The sequence below is a fragment of the Barbus barbus genome, assembly GCF_936440315.1.
Source record: "Barbus barbus genome assembly, chromosome: 16".
Classification (NCBI taxonomy): Eukaryota; Metazoa; Chordata; class Actinopteri; order Cypriniformes; family Cyprinidae; genus Barbus; species Barbus barbus.
In genome coordinates this window covers 31658488-31683655 of record NC_136744.1, presented here as the reverse complement: position 1 = coordinate 31683655, position 25168 = coordinate 31658488, and the positions used below count along the sequence as shown (strand labels likewise).

Here is a 25168-nt window from a genome sequence, read left to right as displayed (position 1 = left end):
ATAAATAAATAAACAAACTAACAAATGAAAAGACATTAAAAACCAGGTATAAAAATGACATAACTCAAATTATAAATAATTATAAAGACTGTTGCACGCTCAAGATCGCTGTACAGGGCTAGCAATATTAAAAATACTAAAATACTAAATTATTAATTAATTATTATTAATTAAGACATAACAGCAACATGCTCAAATGCATGCTTTCGTTCTATCATACACAAAACAAGCAAAACAAACAATAAAACCTTGAGTATATCATTGTTGTTGTTGTTGTTCAAAAATAAAAAGATGTTCTAATGTTTCTAAAATAGTGTTCATCATGTTTTTTGTTTTTAATTGAATGCATGAAAAAAACAAAAACAATATTCATGGTCAAATCACAACAACAGTCGAGAGTCCAGAGTCACTGAGAGTTCCAGTCCAGAGGAAGTCCACTGCTCGGATTGCTTTCATGTTCGTAGAGAATTCAATAGATTTAAAATACATTTTCAATTCAGCTTTGAATCTTACAAAAACAGGTGTGCATTTAGAACATTTACATTTATGAATATGATATTTAGCTAACAGGGAAATAAGCTTTATGAAATAAGTATCACCTTTTTTTCACAATCATGAAAGCCAAAAATGACATTTCTATAAGTAAACTCAAAATTAGGATTCACATAACATTTGATAAAGTCAAGAATATCACACCAAAATGATGTTGTTTAAGAGCAATTCCAGAATAAATGTAAAGAAGTGTCATTGTTTTCAGAACAGATGGTATTAATATCATACTTGAGTCTTTTAAGAGAGCACTTATCCGGGTAAACTCAGCTGGGTGAATCAACTTAAATGCCATTTCTCTCATATTGTTAGTAATGAGATATTTGTGAGGTAATGATCAATCTTTCCTCCAGGGAATAGCACTTAAACCATACCAATAAGAGATTACATAAGGCACAGAAATAGACTCATCTGAAACTCAACTCTCATTTTCTGATTGTGTTTGACTTGGATGAAGAAAGGCACTGCTTTCCAACAAAGTTTCACAAAGATCCACGGAGTCTGAGATAAAGACAGATCTCTAGAGCAGGAGATCTCCTAGCACTGCATCAGGTCGACTGCAGACTCTTCCAGACTAACAGCACATGCTCAGATAGAAACTACACACTGAACCATTCTGACTGAAAAGCTGAGACACAAAAATAATACCATTTATAAACCAATGTAATTATTTATTTGAAGATTTTTGTGTTTATACAGTAGATTGTTGTTATTCCAGATTAGATACGAGTGAGGTGTAAAACTGTTTTAAAATGAGGGACCAAGATAATAACATTTGCCTGTGAAAAAGAGATAATTTGACAGGGATTTTCATGATGTTATAGTTACAGATTAATAAATAATAAGAAATAAGAAAATTTAAGAATAAGACATTTGAACCACCTAGTTTGGAAAAAACAACATTAGGGATCAGATTCCATATAGATGAGGGCTTATTGATACAGTTTTTATCAAAGTAATGTTCAACATGTTTTGTTTTGAACGTGCAGACCGCTGTAGTCATGACACGTGCACCAGCACGCACGGCGTCTTCGCGCACGTCACCGCGCCGGATGTTGATATAAAGTCTGGAGGAAGAGCAGGAAGAAAACACAGCAGCGCGAGCTCGAGCTGAACGGAAATAAACAAGCACTCGATCCGAAGCTGCTGGTAAGAGTTGATCTCATACTGACCGCTAAACCACCAGCTTTACTTCGATTAACGACGAGCGCTTCACAAGATGTCTATGTGTGTGTGTGTGTGTGTGTGTGTGTGTGTGTGAGAGAGTGTGTGTCTCTCGCTGTGTGTGTGTGTGTGTGTGTGTGAGAGTGTGTGTCTCTCTCTGTGTGTGTGTGTGTGTGTGTGTGTGTGTGTGTGTGTGTGAGAGAGAGTGTGTGTCTCTCTCTGTGTGTGTGTGTGTGTGTGTGTGTGTGTGTGTGTGTGTGTGTGTGTGTGTGTGAGAGAGTGTGTGTCTCTCTCTGTGTGTGTGTGTGTGTGTGTGTGTGTGTCTCTGTGTGTGTGTGTGTGTGTGTGTCTCTCTGTCTCTCTGTGTGTGTGTGTGTGTGTGTGTGTGTGTGTGTGTGTGTGTCTCTCTCTGTGTGTGTCTCTCTCTGTGTGTGTGTGTGTGTGTGTGTGTGTCTCTGTCTCTGTGTGTGTGTGTGAGAGAGTGTGTGTCTCTCTCTGTGTGTGTGTGTGTCTCTGTCTCTGTGTGTGTGTGTGTGTGTCTTGTCATTGTGATGCTGCGCGACAGATAAACAAACGTCCTTCAGCTCGACAGCTTCATTTATGATCACATTAGTAGTTGTTTTCCTTCTCTTCTCTGGTGAAGTCATTAGCTTCTGTCCTCCTGAATGAATGAGATCTGATCTAGAGCTGCTGATGTTCCTCATTCAGGGTTTCTGAGAGTCTACATTTGCCTTTTCACAAATTAAGGCCTTAAATAAAGTCGTGGCATTAAATAATGTTCTTCCTCAGACAAAAAAACTAACAAAACAAGAACAAATATTTCAATAGTGAATTAAAACTAGTTTCACTTTTAATTACATTTATTTTTCTGAGGCCAATGACAGATATTTGCTCTTGTTTTAATCATAAACTTGCTTCATTCTGATCAGTTTCTTATAAAACAAGATGTATTTACCGTCATTGAACATCTCCAGTCTTGATTTAACAATCTTCAGACATTTAAAACTGGAAGGACATAAATACTGAGGAAGAAGTGTTTGTGATCAGAAGGAAAAGTAATAGTTATTTCAGTGTGTTTTTGTGTGAAGTAAATAATAAAGATCTGTTGGATGTTGTATTTTTCAATTTTAATGTTTCAAATATAAGACATTTTACATTTAGAGACTGTATTGGATTCAATTTATTCCCTTCTTTACTTGCTGTTAAAGAGTTTTAGATTGTCCTGCAGAAGCGCGGCTCATCCAGTGAGCTGAAGAGATTAACTTGCACTAAATATCACAAAGAAAAAACTAGATTTGCTGCAGCAGGAGAAGGCACTGTATATGTAATAATGTTTGTATAAATCCCGAGCTTCAGAGACGAAACGCGGTCATGTTATCTTATTTTCAGAGTCTGTGCTGTTTGGGAACGCAGTTCTGGGAGTTAATTATAACGAAGCACTTTCAAGCATTTTAGAACGACAAAACTAGCATTTCAGACGCTGTGCAACGAGATCGGTCTGATTAGATCAGTTTTATGCTTATCGTAAAGTCATGTCTTTTTTAATGCGCATTAAGGAATTTATTCGATAAGTGTTTCCATCGTAGTTTATATGCATGTTTTCTTACCATATAAGACATTTATCCTACTTAGTTGAGCGCATACGGTTTTTTTTTATTTGCATTTTTAGAATTTATGTGCATCTTGGTGTTTCCATTTTTTTTTTTTTTAATGCAATATCCCAAAATGCGTATAAAAGTAGGATGATGGGAACAGCTAGTGACGCTGCATCTCTGGCTCTCACAGGTGTGTTTGTGTGGATCATGGGCCGGATCTTCTTGGATCACATCGGCGGGACGCGCCTCTTCTCCTGCGCCAACTGCGACACCATCCTGACCAACCGCTCCGAGCTGATCTCCACGCGCTTCACCGGCGCCACCGGACGCGCTTTCCTCTTCAACAAGGCATGCCAGCCATATACAGCGCCTGAGATCATATCGTTATTGTTGTTTTAACAATGTGCGATCATCGAGTATTTAGTAAAAACTATTGCTCCTACAGAGCGCACGCATTACGTGAAGTCTAGACGAGCGATGAGCATTCAGAGTGTGTTTTTACTGCACGATTCAGTCTAATAAAATACATTTACAATCATCTCAATTCAAGATATCAGTGCAGAAAATTATACTTATTTATATATATTAACCGTAACCCAGCATGATTACAAATGTGATATTGATATTAAACAAGAAGATAATTAAAAGACTGTTAGACACCATATTTCCTGATTTTGCTCTATTTCTACAACAAAAATAATTCCAAACACAGCCACAGCACTGTTTTGAGCAACATGACAGTGATTCGTTCCTGAATGAATCAACTGTTTAAATGATTCGGTTCAATCGCAATGAATCACTTATTAACAGTGACTCGCTGCCACCTGCTGGAGGTTTTAATTCACATTTAAACTTTCTTTTTATTATTTAAATTTCAAATAACAGTATTCAGTGTTGTGTTTAATATATCAAACATTATTTCTGCATTTGTAATTGCAGATTAAATGCATTCATGTCCTGCATTAAACAGTGAGTAAATGCATCTAAACACCTCTTCAGACGCAGCTTCTGTGTTTCCTCTGCGTTGCTAAGATGAACTGCATTGCTTGGTAACAGCCCTAATGTCTCATTATTCTAATTCACTGATTAAATGTAGGAATTTGACTCAAGATAATGCACACTTTTAGGAAAATTGGCTTTACGAAGGTAAAAATGCCCACTAAAGGGCATTATGCATATTTATATATGTATAAATATTCATAATGCCCTATAGCATTATGTACAGTGGGGAAAAAAATATTTGATCCCCTGCTGATTTTGTATGTTTGCCCACTGACAAAGAAATGATCAGTCTCTAATTTTAAGTCAGCTGTACACAGTTCTTAAGACATCAGCACAATAACACACTCTCAGAAAAAATCCCTGAAAATATTGAGATTTTTTTGTCAATATCTCACCCCTATGAGCGACTGGCCGTGGCTAGCGCTGATGCTAACGCTAACGTGCGTGTGATGTGTTCCAGGTGGTGAACCTGCAGTACAGCGAGGTGCAGGACCGCGTGATGCTGACCGGCAGACACATGGTGCGAGACGTCAGCTGCAAGAACTGCAACAGCAAGCTGGGCTGGATCTACGAGTTCGCCACCGAGGACAGCCAGCGCTATAAAGAGGGCCGCGTGATCCTGGAGCGAGCGCTAGTGCGCGAGAGCGAGGGCTTCGAGGAGCACGTCCCTTCAGATGCGTCCTGAGGACCAGTGCTCTCCCTGACTCTCAGATGTTTGTTAGGTCAAACCCTGATCTCAACTCTATAGATTCACCAGTAAACATGCACAGAGCTTCAGAGGCACAATCTCTTCTGTAATTGGCTAAAACAAACGCGGTACGTAATGACCAGACCATCTGCTCACGAAGGGATGGCCGTTCAGATTATTTGACAGAAATGCATGTTCATGGCTTCTTTTCCAGTGTTTTCACATCTTTCCTCAGTATGGAGTTCTGTTTGTGCCAAAACTGCTTTGTCTGCTTGTGTTTGTGTTCATGCTTTAGAAGTGTGTGCTCTCAGTGAACGTTCTGTACTGATATCATATAAACAAACAGAACTGGCTCAATAATGAGTTTCTCACTATTTTTCTAAAACTGAATATTATGACAATATAGATGATTACTATTATGGAAGCCCGTTTCCACCACTGAATACAAAAAAAAACTAAAGATTATTTCAACTTTTTTTTACAATTCTGACTTTTTTTCACAGAATTGCGTGATATAAACTCGAAATTGCAAGTTATAAAATCAGAATTACAATTTATAAAGTCAATTGCAAGATAAAAACTCGCAATTTTGACTTTTCTCGCAATTGCAAGTTTGTATCACGCAATTATGAGAAAAGAAGTCAGAATTGTGAAAAAAAAAAGTTGAAATAACCTTTTTTTTTATTTATTTTTTTTATTCAGTGGCGGAAATGGGCTTCCATATGACTATAGATTGATTAATGTAAAAAATAATTAATGCATCTGGAAGTTTGAGAACTCTTATTGGGAACATTCTGTTTGTTTATCTGGATGTTTGTAAAATGTTACAGAATGTAAAGCATAGCACTGAAGAAACATCAGAAAGAGCAATGTTATGTACGATCCAGTCGGGACTTTTGGCACAAATGTAACTCCATACATGCAGAAGATCTTGTGTTAGTATTAGTGTTGTTGGAATAACATCTCCACCTTCAGCGGGAAACCAGGGTTAATGAATGCACCGGATGACGGATCACTACTGAAGTGATGTAGATTTCTCCACAAATTCTCTGTTTGTGTCCTTAAAGGTTGAGGACAATTGTAAAGTGTTATCATCCTTTAATAACTCATCTATTTCTGCATCGGTGGTTTCTCTACACTCATGTGACCAAACAGGTTCAGGATTTCAGGCCGAAGAGATCTGAAGGTCTTTCTGGTTGAGCAGGCTTTTAGCAGAAGTTTAGGATGAGCTGCATTCACTCGATCTGCGATCTGTAGTCAAACGCATGAGAAAACATCCAGCCCGTATTCGATCACAGCTGCTTCAAACACAATCACACGACTCTGCTGTATTTCTACACGGTTAGAAATGACCTTCCTTTGTTCTGTGGCGGTGATCTGAAGTGTGTTATTCACTGATTCTCGTGTTCTTCAAGACTTTGTGGGTTCGTTGGGTCTCTAAATCTCCTCAGTTCTGCTGAAGTTAAGCTCAGCATGTTGAACTTTATTGTACTGTTACTCTGAGCCAATTCCTCACATGCTTCTGATCGTTTCTGTTCGGTGTTTGTTTGCTTCTGAAGAACCAGCAAGAGCGTTTCTGCCTCTCTCTATCTGTCCTTTGATTAAAGCCGCTTCTGTTCATTATTGTATTCCAAAGCTCAGTTGTGTATTTAACATGAGGTTCATTGTGTTATATTTGATGTCTGACTTGAAGAATAAATCATTTCCTAAAGTGGAATTTTTCTTCCTTCCCAGTATTTCAAGAAATCAGTCACACTTTACCATAAGGTCCCATTTGTTAACAGTAGAACTAACATTAAAAACACTTCAGAAGTATTCATTCATTTTAATGTTAATTTCTGTGCGTTTACTAATACCTGATTAAAGCTGTATTTATTAATATTATATGTGTCCCTGCAGCACAGAAGCAGTCATGAGTAACACAGGTATATCTGTAGCAATAGCCAACAATACATTGTATGGATCAAAATTATACATTTCTCTTTTATGACAAAAATCATTAGGATATTAAGATCATGTTCCATGAAGATATTTTGTACATTTCCTACTGTAAATATAATTAACTACTGTATTTCCTACTGTAAAACAATTTTTGATTAGTAATATGCATTGCTAAGAACTTCATTTGAACAACTTTAAAGGAGATTTTCTCAATATTTAGATTTTTTTGCTCCCTCAGATTCCAGATTTTCTAATAGTTGTATCTCAGACAGATATTGTCCGATCATAACAAACCATACATCAATGGAAAGATTATTTATTCAGATTTCAGTTAGCAATAGCACTTATGTTCTTGCTTTATTCTTTAATTTTTTTTCAAAACATTCCCATGAAATATCTTGATTCTCACCTGTATAAATTATGTTAGTAGATCTAGTGGGCGCTGGTCAAAGTAGCCTAATAATGTAAGAACTATGCATAAAAACCTGTCTCTTAAGTAACCGATGGGTGTCATGCCATCACATAGTTTTAATACGACTGACTTTATATTTAATGTGAATTTAACATTGAAAGTTAATGAGAATAAAACATTGTAAGTTAGGCTACTAATAACACTTTCATTGTACAGAAAGAGAGCAAAGAACGTTTAGCTACATCATCAAAGAACATTTTTACTGACAGTCTAGAGTTCAAGCATCTCAAAAACTCCCATTAAAATCACTGAAGAAATGAATATCTTCCTAACAGATTCTACACACATTAAAATCACTGAAGAAATGAATATCTTCCTAACAGATTCTACACACATTAATATCAGTGAAGAAAACACCGGTGTTTCAGCGATGACTCTTCTGAACGCCTCTGATTGGTCAATGCATTCATAAGCTCAACAGAATCGTGTGTGATTGGTTATAATGGCAGTGCTGGTCTGTATCTGGCTCAGCGAACACAGGTTTGAATTTAGCAGCTGATGATAGACGCACTGAACGATTTAATCACGCCGGTGTCATTGTATTAAATATAGAAAATATTATTCGGCTATTTTTTGTCTTTTGGATGCTGAATTCAAAATCCACTTGGCTCAGAAATCTGAGGCGGCACGTGTCCCTCACTTTGAATGGCATGACGCCTCTGACTCAAGCCCTGCACACGTGCTCCAGAACAAACCTGGTTTCTGCTGATCACACACACATGCAGCACAACACGGACTGAGCGAAAACTACAGACAGCTTAAAACCAACCTGCACTGCTCTGTTTTGCTCCATTTCATGTCTCTTCTTTCAGACCAGAGGAAAGAACACATCTGAAATACACATTTAAGTGCTTGTTTTATTGCGTCTGAAGATTTCTATCTCTATCCATATCTTTAAAGTGTTTTACATTCAGCAAACTTTACTGTTTTATTCCTCTGAAGTAGTGTTGTCAAAAATATGGATATTTCGATAAATATCGATACTGAAATATCTGAACGGTACCAATATTAATTTCCCGAAGTATGGATACACTGATACTAGCCGAGCTTCTCTCCAGAGGCGCGTGCACAAGCACCACACGTGACCGCACTCGTCTCCTTCGCTCTGGTTAAATAGCACAAGTGAAGTGAATAGAAAGATGACTGCTCTGGTTAAATAGCACAAGTGAAGTGAATAGAAAGATGACTGCTCTGGTTGTTAAAGAACACAGCAGGAGCGCTATCTGTAGGGATCTATGATCTCCGCGATGCAGAGAACGCCACGGAATCCAGTCATAAACACGGAATTTACAGTTTAACTCGGAATGTCACGGAATTTGTCAAAGTTTGGATGAATTAATCAAAAGTAGGTCATTACACTTAAATCAAATCGCGATATGGACTAGTATCTGTAAATATTAAGCTGCAAAAGTGGATTTAAATATGAATCCTGCATGTTCTGCGCGTCTCTGTGTGAATGTGCTGCACGTGCGGTTGTGTTTACTAATGTGGCGCTCGCGGTGATTTCAGCGTCTGCCGTCTCAATGAGGACATAAATACATCAACAATATCTCCAGAACTGATCTGAAAGCACTTTACCAGCATTTTACCATTTAATTTGAGTAAAACTAGCATCATATCATACACACACAGAACTTTAGCAGTATTCACGGCAACCCGTCAAAATAAAAGTTCGGTTTAACAGCCTATTAAAGACCGTGTGCCAGAAATAGGCTATATTACTATTATTTAGTAGAATGTACATAATACTACTACTTACTACTACTGTTCATTTTTTTTTAAAGAAATAATCACAAAATATTTTAATTTTAATAGTAAATCCCCTTCATTTGCCAAAAATGTAAATGTTTAATTTTCATAAATTCAAATATAAATTAATTAAAATAGTTTGTATGCATTCAAATAATAGACATGCTAAAACACAGAATTTGGTGACAATAAAACATAAGGTGAGAAAAAAATAAAACATTTCATACGGCCCTAAACGTGTCATTTTTGTTACACTTTTAATAAATTAAATGTTAAATTGTATAATTTTCATGATTTTAATGAATTAGACATGCTTTTAGATTAATAGCATTTAATTTGACCATTAAAAAAAAAATTCAAATGGAAAAAAACGGAATCCAGAAAAATTTTAATGGAAAAAAATTGTATGTAGAAAAAAAATAAAACAGAATTTGGGGAAAAATAAAAGGGATTTCATAGGGCCCTATATCTGGAAATATTTTGGTTATGAAGCAAATGAGAATATCAACAAATAGAACTTTGGATTTTAATTAGTACATGTATTAGTAAACGTTAGTTTCAATTAACATTTAACTAAGATTAATAAAAGATTAATAAATAAATCAACAAATGCAGTACCTCAAGACATTTTTTTGTTCATGTAAAATATACCGCATGACTTGTTACATTTATCTTTAAATTAAAAAAATTACCCCCTTGATATTGTGGCAGTTTTTTTCTCCATGGTATCGAATATCAATATTTTTCAAGGTATCGTATCGAAGTTAGAAATTCCAGTATCGTCACAACACTACTCTGAAGGTTTGTTCATATTTCATTCCTGAAGACAAATGTGAAAATGTGTTTGTTTTCTGTCTGCTGACAGTATTTTCTGATTGATTAAAAGAGAAATCCAAAAGATCTCAACCATTAACTCTCATATGTCGACAAAATCAAAGATTTTTAAACCTGGCTTTAGTTCATGTTCAGATTTATTTTCTGGGAAAGTATGCAAATTAGTGCATCTTTAATTAGAAAATGCCTTATCTGCATGTTGAAACAGAACTTTTTGGAAATCCTGTAATGCATGTTATTTATTGCACTCACTTTATATTAAGTGTCCTTAACAACAATGTACTTACATTTAAATTAATAATTTGAAAAGCACTTATTGTGTACATACATGTTTTTACATTGTACTTGGTAATATGCATTGCTAAGAACTTCATTTGAACAACTTTAAAGGAGATTTTCTCAATATTTAGATTTTTTTGCTCCCTCAGATTCCAGATTTTCTAATAGTTGTATCTCAGACAAATATTGTCCTATCATAACAAACCATACATCAATGGAAAGCTGACCCATGTGACTGGTTTTGTGGTCCAGGGTCATATAAAATAAGACCTATTTTTTTTTTTTTAATTGTATCGATTGAGTGTAAGGAAAATGGTGGCGCGATCAGACGCAGCGGCTACTCCGGGTCCCAAAGACGGTGCTTTTATGTCGTTTAATGTCGTCTGTTCGTCTCTCCAAATAGTGTCAGTTTACCGCTAACTCATAAGGAAATCACTCCAAAACTCATCTATGATCGCCAAAGTCTTTTGGATATCGGCAACGCGTACAAACAACAACTCTCGCCGGCGGCTACTGAGAAGCTACAAGGCCTTTGTTTACTGCTGGAGCCGGACCTCGAGACCACGGCCTCACCTACTGACACTACCCGCACAAGGCAGTGTCGCAAGCGGTGTGAGAGAGGATGGAAGCATGGTAAGCGCGGAGGTATACGAGCTAGGCTAAGGGCTAACCCCACAAGACCGGCTCTTCCAACACTCATGCTCTCAAACGTTCGCTCTCTGGAAAACAAACTGGACTTAATTCAACTCAGTCGGTCTACACAGCATGAGGCAAGGGACTGTTGTGTGTTTGTTATCTCTGAAACATGGCTAAACGACAACATCCCGGACTCCGCCATTCAGCAGCACGGGCTAACCAACTTCCGAGTGGATAGAGATTCATCACTATCTGGTAAGACCCGAGGGGGTGGCTTGTGTGTGTATATCAACAAAGACTGGTGTAACAATGCTGTGGTATTATCAAAACACTGTTCATCGCTGGTGGAGTTTATGTTTGTGAAGTGTTGACCGTTCTATCTGCCGCGGGAGTTCACGGTCATTGTTATCGTTGCGGTTTACATCCCCCGTCTGCAAACGCTAAGGACGCGCTTCGTGAACTGTACAGCGCCATCAGTGAACAACAAACAAATAACCCCGACGGCTTTTTCATCATAGCCAGTGACTTCAACCATGCAAACCTAAAGTTTTACCAAAGTTCTACCAACACGTGAACTTTGCAACAAGGGGAAACAGCACACTGGACTTTGTTTATACAACAGAGAAAAACACATACAAAGCTGAACCCCGCCCCCACCTCGGGTACTTGGACCACATCACTAATCCCAGCATATAGACCACTTCTCAAACTCACCAAACCGGTTCAAAAGCAGATCACAATATGGCCAGACAATGCCACCTCAGCACTGCAGGACTGCTTCCACGACACAGACTGGAATGTTTAAAGAGGCAGCCACCTACAACAACCACACAGACCTGAATGAGTACACTGAAACTGTGACTGCTTACATCAAAAAGTGCATTGATGATGTGACAGTCACCAAGACCATCACCACACGTGCAAACCAGAAGCCATGGATGACAGCAGAGGTTCGTGGACTGCTAAAGACCAGAGATGAAGCATTCAGATCAGGAGATAAAGCAGCCCTCAAAACAGCAAGAGCCAATTTGTCTCATGGCATCAAGAAGGCAAAACAACAATATGCTAAAAAAAATTAACAACAACTTCACAGACAGTAAAGACACTCGGTCCCTGTGGCAAGCCTTTCAGACCATCACTGACTACAAGCCCCCACCACAGGCCAGTGATGATGACACATCCTTACCAGAGAGACTGTGCTGCACAGCTGACGGATGTCCTAACAGACATCTTCAACACCTCGCTGAGCCAGGTAGTCGTCCCCACGTGTCTCAAATCCACCTCCATAATTCCAGTACCAAAGAAGTCACCTGTGTCCTGTCTGAATGACTATCGTCCCATAGCACCGACCCCAATCATGATGAAGTGCTTTGAGAGGTTAGTCATGCATCACATCAAGTCCAGTCTCCCAAACACACTGGACCCATTCCAGTTTGCATACGTCCAAACCGTTCCACGGACGATGCAATATCCACCACTCTCCACCTAGCTCTTACTCACTTGGAACAGAAAGACTCTTATGTAAGAATGCTGTTCATCGACTTCAGCTCAGCATTCAACACTATAATCCCACAACAGCTCATCCACAAACTAAACTTGCTGTGCCTTAAAACCCTCCTCTGTAATTGGATCCTGGACTTTTTAACTGCAAAACCTCAGTCGGCCGCAACTCCTCCAGCACTACCACACTGAGCACAGGTGCCCCACAAGGCTGTGTGCTCAGCCCGCTGCTCTTCACGCTGCTGACCCACGACTGCACTGCCAAGTCCAGCTCCAACCACATTATCAAGTTTGCTGATGACACAACTGTGGTAGGCCTCATCAGCAACAACGATGAAATGCTCAACAGAGAGGAAGTGGCACAGCTGGCGAAATGGTGTGGTGCTAACAACCTGTCCCTCAATGTGAGTAAGGCAAAGGATGTTGTGATGGACTTCAGGAGAAACTCGGTTGACCACCCCCCACTGACCAATCGACGGCTCAACCGTGGAGAGAGTCGGCAGCACTAAATTCCTGGGGGTGCACATCTCAGAGGATCTCACCTGGACCACTAACGTCACGTCACTCAACAAGAAGGGACAACAGCGCCTCCACTTTCTCCGCCGGCTGAAAAGGGCAAGTCTCCCGCCACCCATCCTCACCACTTTCTACAGGGGCACCATTGAGAGTGTGCTGACCAGCTGCATCACTGTCTGGTATGGGAACTGCAGTGCTGCTGACCGCAAGACCCTACAATGGACAGTGAACACTGCCGCAAAGATCATCGGTGCCCCTCTCCCCTCCATCCTGGACATTTTCCTAGCACGATGCTCCAGCAAGGCCTCCAGCATCGTGAAAGACCCCTCCCACCCCTCCCACAACCTCTTCCAGCTCCTACCATCAGGTAGAAGGTACCGGAGCATCAAAGCTCGCTCTGTCAGATTGCTCAACAGCTTTTTTCCCCAGGCTGTGAAAGCTCCTAACTCCAATCTCCCTGTCCCCCTCTGACCCCCCACTCACCCAACTCATTAATACAGTTGACAACTTTTCCTAAGTGCAATTCTGAGTGTGCTACACACAGGTGAGTGGGCTATACAAACCACCTGTAGTAACGCACTCATCCCACTATATGCACACTAGTCACTTTCTATAAACACTCAATAAGACTCAATAAGAAAATGTTTACTTGAGCATTGCACTACAAAAGAGTCCTTGAAGCTGGACTCTCTCCCAGCTTCAAGTTCCTGGGAACCCACATCTCGGAGGACCTGACCTGGACCACCAACACATCCAGCCTAGTCAAGAAGGCTCACCAACGCCTCTTCTTCCTTAGGACACTGAAGAAGAACCACCTGTCTCCAGCCATCCTGGTGAACTTCTACCAGTGTGTGATTGAAAGCATCCTGACCAACTGTATCACAGTCTGGTATGGGAACTGCTCAGCTGCTGACCGCAAGGCACTGCAGAGGGTGGTGAAAACCATCACACACCACTTCCTGCCATTGAGGACGTCCAGAGAAAACGCTGTTTACATCGCGCTCGCGGCATTCTTAAGGACTCCTCTCACCCTGACCATAGACTGTTTAACTTACTGCCCTCTGGGAGGCGCTTCAGGAGCCTCCGAACAAGGACAAGCAGACTCAGGAACAGCTTTTTCCCTACAGCTGTTTCCCTACTAAACTCTGCCCAATGATACCCCCCTCACACACCACTACAAACTCTTCACCCCTCCCCATCACTAAATCGATTTTTAAAAAAAACTAAAAAAAACAATCTACATACATTAGTTCTATGTACTGGAAATGTTTATTTCTATGCACTTTCAATGTTCATTGCACTAGTGTTTATATATCTTAATGTATAGCTTATTCATATCCATTTGTAATTATATTCATAGTTTTTGCTCATAGTGTACATCTACTGAACAATCCATCTGTATAGTATGTTCATATCACCCATCTGTATATCATACTGATAGCATTTAAAAATTTGTAAATTATGTCCATAGTACTGCCTTATCTGTATATTCTGTACATATGTAACATATTGTAGGCACTGTATATCCTGCACCTCTGCTTATTGCACTTCTGGTTAGATGCTAACTGCATTTCGTTGCCCTGTACCTTACATATGCAATGACAATAAAGTTGAATCTAATCTAATCTAAAATAATGTTTACTTGAGCATTGCACTACAAATCTTTTTCACTATGCGCTGCTTCCCACAAAATCTCTCTTTAATCTGCACAGCAATTTAATGTACGAAATATATATACAATTTTTATTTTAATTTTTATCTTTTTGCACAATTTCATGTACAGTATATATGTAAAGTTCTTGTACAGTCTCAGTTTGTGTATGTCTCGGCAACTAGGTATAGTAGTTATAGTATTTATATAGTCAGATGCTCTTTTTTTTCTCTTATACTTGCATTGTTGTATGTTTATCTTATGTTTAACTAGTATGTAGCACCGTGGTCCTGCGAGACACGACATTTCGCTCCACTATATGTCCACACATGTAGCAGAATGACAATAAAGCTCAACTTGACTTGAACTTGACTTGATTTATTTTACTTACCATTCTTAATGTAATTAACCAACTGGAGAATAGTAGTGATATTAGTTATCTATCTTCAGTTGTTTTGATCACCTGTGGTGTGCTGCTTTAAGCAGATCCTCCACTGGGTTTTGATTTTCTTGCAGCACCAAACCAACCAAAAACACGAGTGATGTAAAAGAAATAAAGTGCTTGCACAGTTTTAATTTCTCAGTTGTTTGAGGACACGAGGAGAAACAAATCTTGAGAATCAGAAGGTTAATTAGCTCATTAGTTAATGATGTTATATTATATTATATCATTAGTTATAAAGCATGTTTATAATTCGAGATGAAAGCCTATCTTATCCAGTGCGTGCGTGCCAAAGGCTGTTTAATGTATGACAGCGTTTACAGCGCGCAGTGGATAAATAACCCCACCGACCTGCATGGAACTAACTAACCCTTCAATTAACCCAGTCAGCAGAAAAAAAACAGCTGGACGAGTGTTCAAAGGTGCCAATGACAAGAATCCGCTGAGCAGACGCGCGCAGAATCGCTGGAGACGCGGCGCGTCATCATCATCAGCGCGTGGAAAAGTGCCAACTCATGATCGCCAACGTGAGACAGACAGACAGGTGAACATCAGCGAGACCTCCGCGCATCTCCCGCACCGCACGCACGCGATCATGGGGCGCTACAGCGGCAAGACGTGCCGCCTGATCCTGATGCTGGTCATCACCGTCATCTTCTTCGTGGCGGAGATCGTGGCGGGGTACATGGGCAACTCCATCGCGCTGGTGTCGGACTCCTTCAACATGCTGTCGGACATTCTATCGCTGTGCGTCGGGCTGACGGCGGCGCGTGTGTCGCGGCGCGCCGGCTCGGGGCGCTTCACTTACGGCATGGGCCGCGCGGAGGTGGTGGGCGCGCTGGCCAACGCCGTGTTCCTCGCCGCGCTCTGCTTCTCCGTGTCCATGGAGTCGCTCAAGAGGCTCGCCATGCCGCAGGCCATCGATGACCCGCCGCTGGTGCTGATCGTGGGCTCGCTGGGGCTCGCGGTGAACGTGCTCGGGCTGCTGATCTTCCAGGACTGCAGCGGCTGCCGGTGCGCGACGCGGCGGAACGACGCCCCTGTGCCGCGCAGCGAGGATGAGGAGGAGGACGCGGCGGCGGAGGAAGAAACAGGTGCTGATCCTAACGCTTCGTGTTTGTTTTGACAGCGCTTCATCTGCTGTGTGCAAACATCTGATAAACGCCTTTAAAAAGTTAGTTTGACATTCATTCTAAATCTAAGCAAGACTGTCTGTTTAACATCTGACAGCAAGGTTTCTGCGGGTCTTAACTTTTCACAAATTAAGGGCTTTAAAAAGGTCTTAAATCAGAGCAGAAAGTCATGAAATCATGGCAATAAATGCACTGCAAAAAACAAAAACAAATCTCTTCCTCAGTATTTCTGTCTTGTTTTCCAGTACAAATAACTAAACATGCCGAAAATCAAGATTCATTCACTGGAGATGCGAGAATGAAGATATGAAGCCTTGTTTTCTGACAAATTGGTCAAAATGAAGTGAGTTTATGATTGAAGCAGGAACAAACATCTGCCAATGAGGAATGAAAACTTATTTTCCCTTTGAATTAAGATGATAGATCTGGTCTTAATCAGTTTGATAAATTTCTAATAAAACAAGATTTATTGTGAATATCAAGTAAGTGCATCTTGATGTAAGAATCTTTAGACAGTTGCTCTGGAAAACTAGACAAAAGTGCTGATGAAGAGCAGCGTGAGCAGAAGTTACAGTAAAAGTTATTTCAGTATATTTTTTGTAAAATGAATTCAAAGTAATGGAGATCTGTTGGAAGTTGTTTAAGACTGTATTGACACATTGTGTTCCATTTGATTTATTCCTCAGATTGTCTTTACTTGGCCTTAAAAAGTCTTAAATTGACCTTCAAACCTGCAGAAACCCTGTGAAAGGAAAAAGCAAATGCTCTAAAAAATGATGTCTTCCAGATGAAAACACGTATGTTGAATAGCCGTCTGTGCGATGTACGTGTTGTATCTGGGACAGATCTGCATGCATTATTAAAGTGCAGTATTGTGTGGCCTCTGACTGTGTGCTTGTACTTTGGTCATATAATCTGAATAATCTGCTGGAGAACAGCACTCAGTGACTCAGCACAACACTGATGTTTGAGCCTCAGACAGAGCTGGATCTTTAGCACTGCACTCCACACTTGTGCTTTCTCCATCCACAGACCTGCAGCAGAAGAAGGCTGGGAGCGACGGGCCTCCTCTGAACATCCGGGGTGAGCGAGTGAGCCGCTGTGCTTCAGTGTTCATCAGCAGGGACTCTCAGCAGCATTTTGAGCATGTCTCTCTCTCTCTCTCTCTCTGTGTGTTAATGCATGGCTCTCTCTCTCAATTCAATTCAATATGTGCTTTACTGGCATGACAATTGTTCCAATGTATTGCCAAAGCATAGTGTTTACATTAAATATAGAACAAATATGTATTAAAAATAAAAATAAATAAATAATAATAATTAAAAATAAATAAATGCATGTATATATATATAATTAAACAAAATAGAACAAATCAATTCTACGAATTCTAGAATTCTATGAATTGCTGCAGCAAAGCGATGATATCTCAGATCATTATCTAGTCTTGTGTAAACTCTATATAGCTAAAACTGTAAATTCTACTCCTTGTTACAAGTATGGTAGGACCAGCACCTCTACCACAAAAGACTGCTTTATAAATAATCTTCCTGATTTATCTCAATTCCTCAGTATATCCAATAGCTCAGAACAACTTGATGATGGACAGTGTACAGTGGTATATTGAGCACACTCGCACCCTAAAGAGAGCAGCTGGAGAAAAACAAAATTAGAGGTATTTCATATTGCTTGGTGGGAAAGTAACCTATCCTACAGAAAAGCATTAAAAACTGCTAGTTCTGATTACTTTTTGTCTCTTTTAGAAGAAAACAAACAGCAGGTGCAGACATTACCCAGCAGCACAGTAGTAATGACTTTATGAACTACTTTATTTGCAAGATTGAAACTCTAAGAGATAAAATTGTAACCATGCAGCCGTCAGCTACAGTATCGCATCAGATAGTGCACTATAGATCCCCTGAGGAACAATTCCACTCATTCTCTACTATAGGAGAGGAAGAATTGTATAAACTTGTTAAATCAGCTAAACCAACAACATGTATTTTAGACCCTATTCCATCTAAACTACTAAAAGAGGTGCTTCCAGAAGTAATAGATCCTCTTCTGAATATTATTAACTCATCGTTGTCATTAGGATATGTCCCAAAAACCTTCAAACTGGCTGTTATTAAGCCTCTCATTAAAAAAAAACACAACTTGACCCCAAAGAATTAGTTAATTATAGACCGATCTCAAATCTCCCTTTTCTGTCAAAGATTTTAGAAAAGGTAGTATCATCTCAATTATATTCCTTCTTAGAGAAAAATGATATATGTGAAGATTTCCAGTCAGGATTTAGACCATATCATAGTGAAGTGAAATACAGCCAAGTGTGGTGACCCATACTCGGAATTCGTGCTCTGCATTTAACCCATCCAACGTGCACACACACAGCAGTGAACACACACACACACACCCGGAGCAGTGAACACACACACAGCAGTGAACACACACACACACAGCAGTGAACACACACCCGGAGCAGTGAACACACACACCGTGAACACACACCCGGAGCAGTGGGCAGCATTTATGCTGCGGCGCCCGGGGAGCAGTTGGGGGTCCGGTGTCTTGCTCAAGGGCACCTCAGTCGTGGTATTGAGGGTGGAGAGAGCGCTGGACATTCACTCCCCCCACCTACAATCCCTGCCGGCCGGGGACTCGAACCCACAACCTTTGGATTACGAGACTCTCTAACCATTAGGCCATGACTTCCCATGCCGCGTACTGAGTTCTCTCATTAGAGTTACAAATGACCTGCTTTTATCATCTGATCGTGGTTGTATCTCTCTATTAGTGCTACTGGATCTTAGTGCCACATTTGACACTATCGACCACAACATTCTTTTAAATAGATTAGAAAATTATGTTGGCATTAGAGGAAGTGCACCGGCATGGTTCAAATCGTACTTATCTGACCACCATCAATTTGTGGCAGTAAATGAAGAGGTATCATACCAATCACAAGTGCAGTATGGAGTACCTCAAGGCTCAGTACTTGGCCCCTTACTTTTCACGCTTTACATGTTACCCTTGGGAGATATCATTAGGAAACATGGTGTTAGCTTTCACTGTTATGCTGATGATACTCAGCTCTATATTTCTTTGCGACCTGATGAAACTTACCAATTTGCAGAACTAACGGAATGTATAGTTGATATCAAAAACTGGATGACTAGCAATTTCTTACTGCTAAATTCTAAAAAAAACAGACGTGTTAATTATTGGTCCAAAAAAATTTGCATGTAATAACCTAGATAACTTTTTTATAGCAATCTTTCCTTCAAAAAACATGTTTCTAGCTTTGGTAAAACTGCATTTTTCCATCTTGAAAATATATCTAAATTACGACCTATGCTCTCAATGTCAAATGCAGAAACATTAATTCATGCATTCATGACCTCGAGGTTAGATTATTGTAATGCTTTATTGGGTGGTTGTTCTGCACGTTTAATAAACAAACTCCAGTTGGTTCAAAATGCAGCAGCTACAGTTCTTACTAGAACCAGGAAGTATGACCACATTAGCCCGGTTCTGTCAACACTGCACTGACTCTCTATCAAACATCGTATACATTTTAAGATCTTGCTAATTACCTATAAAGCCCTGAATGGTTTGGCACCTCAGTATTTGAGTGAGCTCTTATCGCATTATAGTCCTTCACGTCCGCTGCGATCTCAAAACTCTGGCCATTTGTGTGTTATTGCCGGTAATGAATCTGGTGCCTTGTGATTCTATGAAGTCTAATTTGTCACCGGTTCTAGAATTGAAGTCATCCATAAGCAGCACATTTCCCTGGGCCTGGAAATGGCTGATTTCTTGCTCTATGTTTTGAAACGTTTCTTCTTGGAAATAGGGAGACTCGAGGGGTGGTATGTATATGGCACACAGGGAGACTGGCTGAGATGTTGATATGATGCCTTTTTTGATTTTCAGCCACAAGTGTTACTGTTCTCTTTTGACTAACTCTATGGATAGTTCAGATTTAGTCCAGATTATCATCCCTCCTGAATCTCTGCCCTGTGTGGTGGATTTGAGTTTGACTGAAGATAATATAATTTCTCTGTATCCTGAGGGTATCCTCGCTCTCTCTCTCTCTGTGTGTTAATGCATGTCTCTCTCTCCACAGGCGTGCTGCTGCATGTGCTAAATGATGCACTGGGCTCAGTGGTGGTGGTGGTGGCCTCGGCTCTGTTCTACGTGTGGCCCCTGGCCCCTGAGAGCCCATGTAACTGGCAGTGTTATGTGGACCCCAGTCTGACGCTGGTCATGGTGGTCATCATCATGTTATCAGCTGCTCCTCTGGTCAAAGAAACGGCTGGGATCCTGCTGCAGATGAGTCCCGCCGACCTGCCGCTCTCTGCCGTCTGTGAGTTCATATTCACGTCTCTATGCACGATATAAATGCATCCCAGTTCACATATTTATACACTATTCTGTGAAGTTTTTTAGTATAGATTGTGCAATCAGTATGTTCACACAGGACTCTTCTAATGCCCGGATGATGCACTTCATTAGCTGATAAAATGAAGCGAAGAATATTGGACACTCATGCATTCAACCGTTGCAGCTTTAATTACTTGAGTACTGCTGCTTTGGGACACAGAATAATGCATAGTGTAGTGTGTCGTTTGGGACACAGCTTACATTCTGTCACGAATCTGGTCCATGCTCTCCTGGTTTACCACCACCAGAGGTCACCCGTTCACCACATTGACTCTCACACTACACAACACACTGGACTCCATTTCCCACAATTCATTGCACTGACGACACCCACACCTGTTCACTATCTCGCCCACACCTGATCACAATTTCACAATCACCATCACTCACTATTTAAGTCTGGGACTTGCTCTTGCTCAGGGCCTAGTATTGTTTAGCATTTATCACTCCCCAAGTGATAGCTACTTTACAGAGCCATAGTCTTAGTCTTGCCTTGTTTTTCTTGCCGTGTCTGACCCTGCCTTTGTTTCCTGGATTTACCCCTTTGCCTTGCCGTTTGGACTGTGTTCGCTCCCCGTTTGGATTATCGCTCTCGTCTCTGGATTATCTCTCTGCCTTGCCCCTTTGGATACTGTTCGCTGATCGTCGACCCACGCTTGCTCCACGGATTGCTCTGTCTTGCCCTTACCATACCTGTTTGCCGATCTCTGACCCTGCCTGTTTTCTGACCATGTTTTTTAATAAAGCTTTGCACATGGATCCGCACGTCTCACGTCTCGTCAGCCCCGAAACACATTCTCTTTTGCAGAACAGATTTTTTTTTTTTTTTTTTTTTGCACAGGCCGTTCACAACAAGAATTATATTATTAGCATGCAGACCGATGTTTATTGTTAATGTTGTAACTACACTGCAGTTTTGTCATCTGTTGCTTTAAAGGCACAACAGACTCGTGTGATTGGTTATAACGCGCAATACTGTAAAAACGTGTAAAAAGAATCATGGCGCAATATTGAGCAGATCTCAATTTCATGCTGCAGTCAACACTTTTCATTTCATTTTATTTGTGACAGCCATAATGGATTTAGTTTAACTGTACAGCAGCATTTTTTTGTTAGTTTCTACAAGCGGAAACCGAGGATAGTGCGGATATTACGTCATTGATAGGCCACAATGACCAGGGACGAGACTTTACTTAAAACTGGAATTTCTCTGGATTTACAAGTCCTTGGGAACTTTTGGGATAACGGAAGTGCATAACTGCATGAAATATATCACACTGTGCAGGTGGCTTTTGGATATTTTATTATGAAAATCCACCATATTGTGCTTTTAAATGCTCATTCTCTTTAAAGGGAAAGGGAAGTGGTGTGTGGACAAGTGTGGTGACCCATACTCGGAATTTGTGCTCTGCATTTAACCCATCCAAGTGCACACACACAGCAGTGAACACACACACACACAGCAGTGAACACACACACACACACCGTGAACACACACCCGGAGCAGTGGGCATTTATGCTGCGGCACCCGGGGAGCAGTTGGGGGTTCGGTGTCTTGCTCAAGGGTGGATTCTGATTGGCTGTCGATGTTTTATCATTCAGCAGCTGGAATAAAATCGTTCTGAAAGAGATTCCAGCTAAATTATTCATCTGTGTTGTTATTGTTATGGTGTGGACTCTGCTGTTCTTTTTTCAAAACTTTATCGTTATAGTTATGTGTTGAATGGGCCTTTTAACTTAAAAAAATGGTGTAGAAACAATTTGCACTCAGAAATTGCTAGCAAGTTTCACAAATAATTTCAAACATATGACATATAACATTGGATTAAACATGACTGAAATATTTAGACAGATTGAAATAATTTTTTTGTAAAACTACTTGCAAAATACTGTAAATCTATTTCTCTTGTAAAATTTTTAATTTACAACTACAGAAAATGGGTTGAAGGAAATCTCTGTAAACATACTGGTCATTTTCTGACAGAACATTTGTTAAATGACAAAGAAACAGCAAGAAACGCATTGAATTAAATGTGCAATTAAAAAAAGTGTATTTTCTTGTAGTTTAACTTTTAATTTACAACATCGAAAGTTCATTTTTAACAGTTGTTTTTAGGACATCTGTTTTTATAGAGATTTCAGTTGTCTACTAGTAAACTTCACTAAGTTAAATGACAAAGAAACAGCTATTAAAACAATTAATTAAATGTTAATTTTAAACCGTATTTTGGTAACACTTTAGAATAGGGAACATTTATTCACTATTAACTGCGACTTTTCCCTCAATAAATTCCTAATTTGCTTCTTATTGATAGTAAGGTAGTTGTTAAGTTTAGGTATTGGGTAGGATTAGGGATGTAGAATAAGGCATTAATATGTGCTTGATTACTACTAATAAATGGCTAATATTCTAGTAATATGCATGCTAATAAGCAACTAGTTAAGAGACCCTAAAATAAAGTGTTACCTTTAAGTGTTAGTTTAACTTGTAATTTACAACATCAGATCATGTTGAGAGGGCTGAAGGGAATCTCTGGTAAACTGGCACTCTCAGTTTTTCACTGTAAGGCTGTTGGTGTCTCTCAGTGCTGATGCTGTGTGTCTCTGCTTGTTTGTGTGTCTCTGTCTCAGTGGAGAGTGTGTGCAAACTCCCCGGTGTGGCCAGCATTCACGAGGCTCACGTCTGGGAGCTAGCTAAAGGACGGAACGTGGCCTCGCTGCACGTCAAAGTGTGCACTGACCTGCAGGATCCGGCTCTTCAGACGCAGATCCAGCAGCTGTTCCAGCGCGCCGGCGTCCACAGCGTCACGGTTCAGCTGGAGCGCGCCGACGCAGAGCTGCCCTGCTGTCCTCCTGCCTCCAGAGACGTGACCATCAACATGCTGCCCGAGAAAGAGAAGCAGAAATCAGCCAAACACAGCCAGAGCACCAAGCTCTGAAGAGGTTTCTTGACCCGGACTGGGAACCCTAATTCCTCCTCACGACTGTGCCTCGCTGCCCTTTAAGACTCCAGCTAATGATTCCTAGTAATTGTTCATGGTTAGTTTGAGACACGAGTATGAGTCTGATCAACACGGTGCCTGGATCATCAGTCTAATTAATCAGCAGCTTATTTATTGCTCTGAATGAGACATGTCCAGCTCATATTTCAGCCCAAAACAACAGGATAAAAACACATAATCAAGCCAAAGTCTCATGAGTGTAAACATAATGATAGTATTTGCCGTAGTGCCTCTAATGCTTATGCTGATGTATGTAATAAATAACAATCTGTATTACAGTAATATGCAATTATTGTTTAAAAATATTTTTTAAATTAGTTTCTTTTAATTTTGGTGTGAAATTCGACCTGGGCATGGTTTCATGAGATTCGTACCAATAGCATATTTGCATTCCTTATTGTTATTTATGACTTTTTGCTCTTCAAATCTTTATAACTTTTTGGTAATTCAGGGAAACACATATAATTAACTGATATTTAGTTGTTGTTGTTATTGTTGTGTGAGGGTGTTTGTGTGTATGTATTTGAAAGATAATCAAATGCACTTTAAAACTTTATACACTAATATTAAACACTCGGTTGAAATCAAATTTAGCCTTTCTAAGTAAACAGATTTAAATGGATGTGAACAGTGAACTGCTCTGTTTATTAAGATTAAATTCACCTGATGATTGCTGTTGTGTGGAAAAACATCTTTCATGACTGCAGCAGCTCCAAACTCACACCTACTCTAATCACAGGTGTTCATGATCATCAGCTGATGCAGCGCTAGAGGACAGCAGAGAACACACACACACACACACTCACACTCTCTCTCTATCTCTCTCACACACACACACACTCTCTCTCTCTCTCAGACACACACACACACACACACACACTCACACTCTCTCTCTCACACACGTTTCTCATTTCTCTGTCAGTTATAATATTCCAGTCTGAAGCTCAGTCATTCATTTCCACTGATGATCAGTAAAACACAGGCAGTGTCAGATCATTAATAACGCTGAAGGTGTCACTCTGCCGTGCTGCACAGACTCACTGCTGTTCAGAGAAACCATTAGAGCTTTCAGGAGAAGACCAGAGAGCAGATCACTGGTGACACACTGAAGAGCCGGGTGTGTGTCTGGATGAGATGATAGTGAGGTGGTGAAGGACGACACTGATCTGTGTTTAAGGTGACAATAAACCTGCTGTTTCAGATCCAAAACACTCAAGAAATGCATGAGTTAAAACGCAACAACCAATCAAACACAGACCTACAATACTCAGAGTATTAAATGTGAGTGGAGACATCATCATCATCACAGATTCAATACTGACAGCTATCATCAACAAATCAAATGAAGACTTGAATAAGAGCTGCTGTTCTGTCTGAAATCAGAAATCATGAACAATTCTTTAGCCTGAGGTATAAAAGGCAGAGCATTTACGCTTCAGTCCACATATTCAAACCAAAGCTTATGAGATGTGATTCTCTGATTTATCATTTCTTGTGCAAACTATTACATTTATTTGAACCTAACAAACTGATGTTCAATGTTTGACTCTTCACTGACCGAGACGTCAGTGC

The 25168-nt window shown here is 40.1% G+C and overlaps 2 protein-coding genes across 2 annotated transcripts; both read left to right on the top strand.

Moving 5' to 3' along the window:
- The first annotated feature begins 1571 nt into the window (after positions 1-1571).
- Positions 1572-6713, top strand: LOC306882888 (protein yippee-like 5). Its single transcript, XM_079437880.1, has 3 exons — positions 1572-1698; positions 3499-3656; positions 4771-6713. Exons 2-3 carry the CDS (start codon positions 3516-3518, stop codon positions 4993-4995), a joined length of 366 nt encoding a protein of 121 aa, XP_079294006.1. The 5' UTR covers positions 1572-1698; positions 3499-3515; the 3' UTR covers positions 4996-6713.
- Positions 6714-15555: 8842 nt separating this feature from the next.
- LOC306882602 (calcium/manganese antiporter SLC30A10-like) lies at positions 15556-24268 on the top strand. The gene is made up of 4 exons (XM_079437325.1): positions 15556-16112; positions 17184-17234; positions 20278-20517; positions 23226-24268. Exons 1-4 carry the CDS (start codon positions 15614-15616, stop codon positions 23531-23533), a joined length of 1098 nt encoding a protein of 365 aa, XP_079293451.1. The 5' UTR covers positions 15556-15613; the 3' UTR covers positions 23534-24268.
- The last annotated feature ends 900 nt before the right edge of the window (positions 24269-25168 follow it).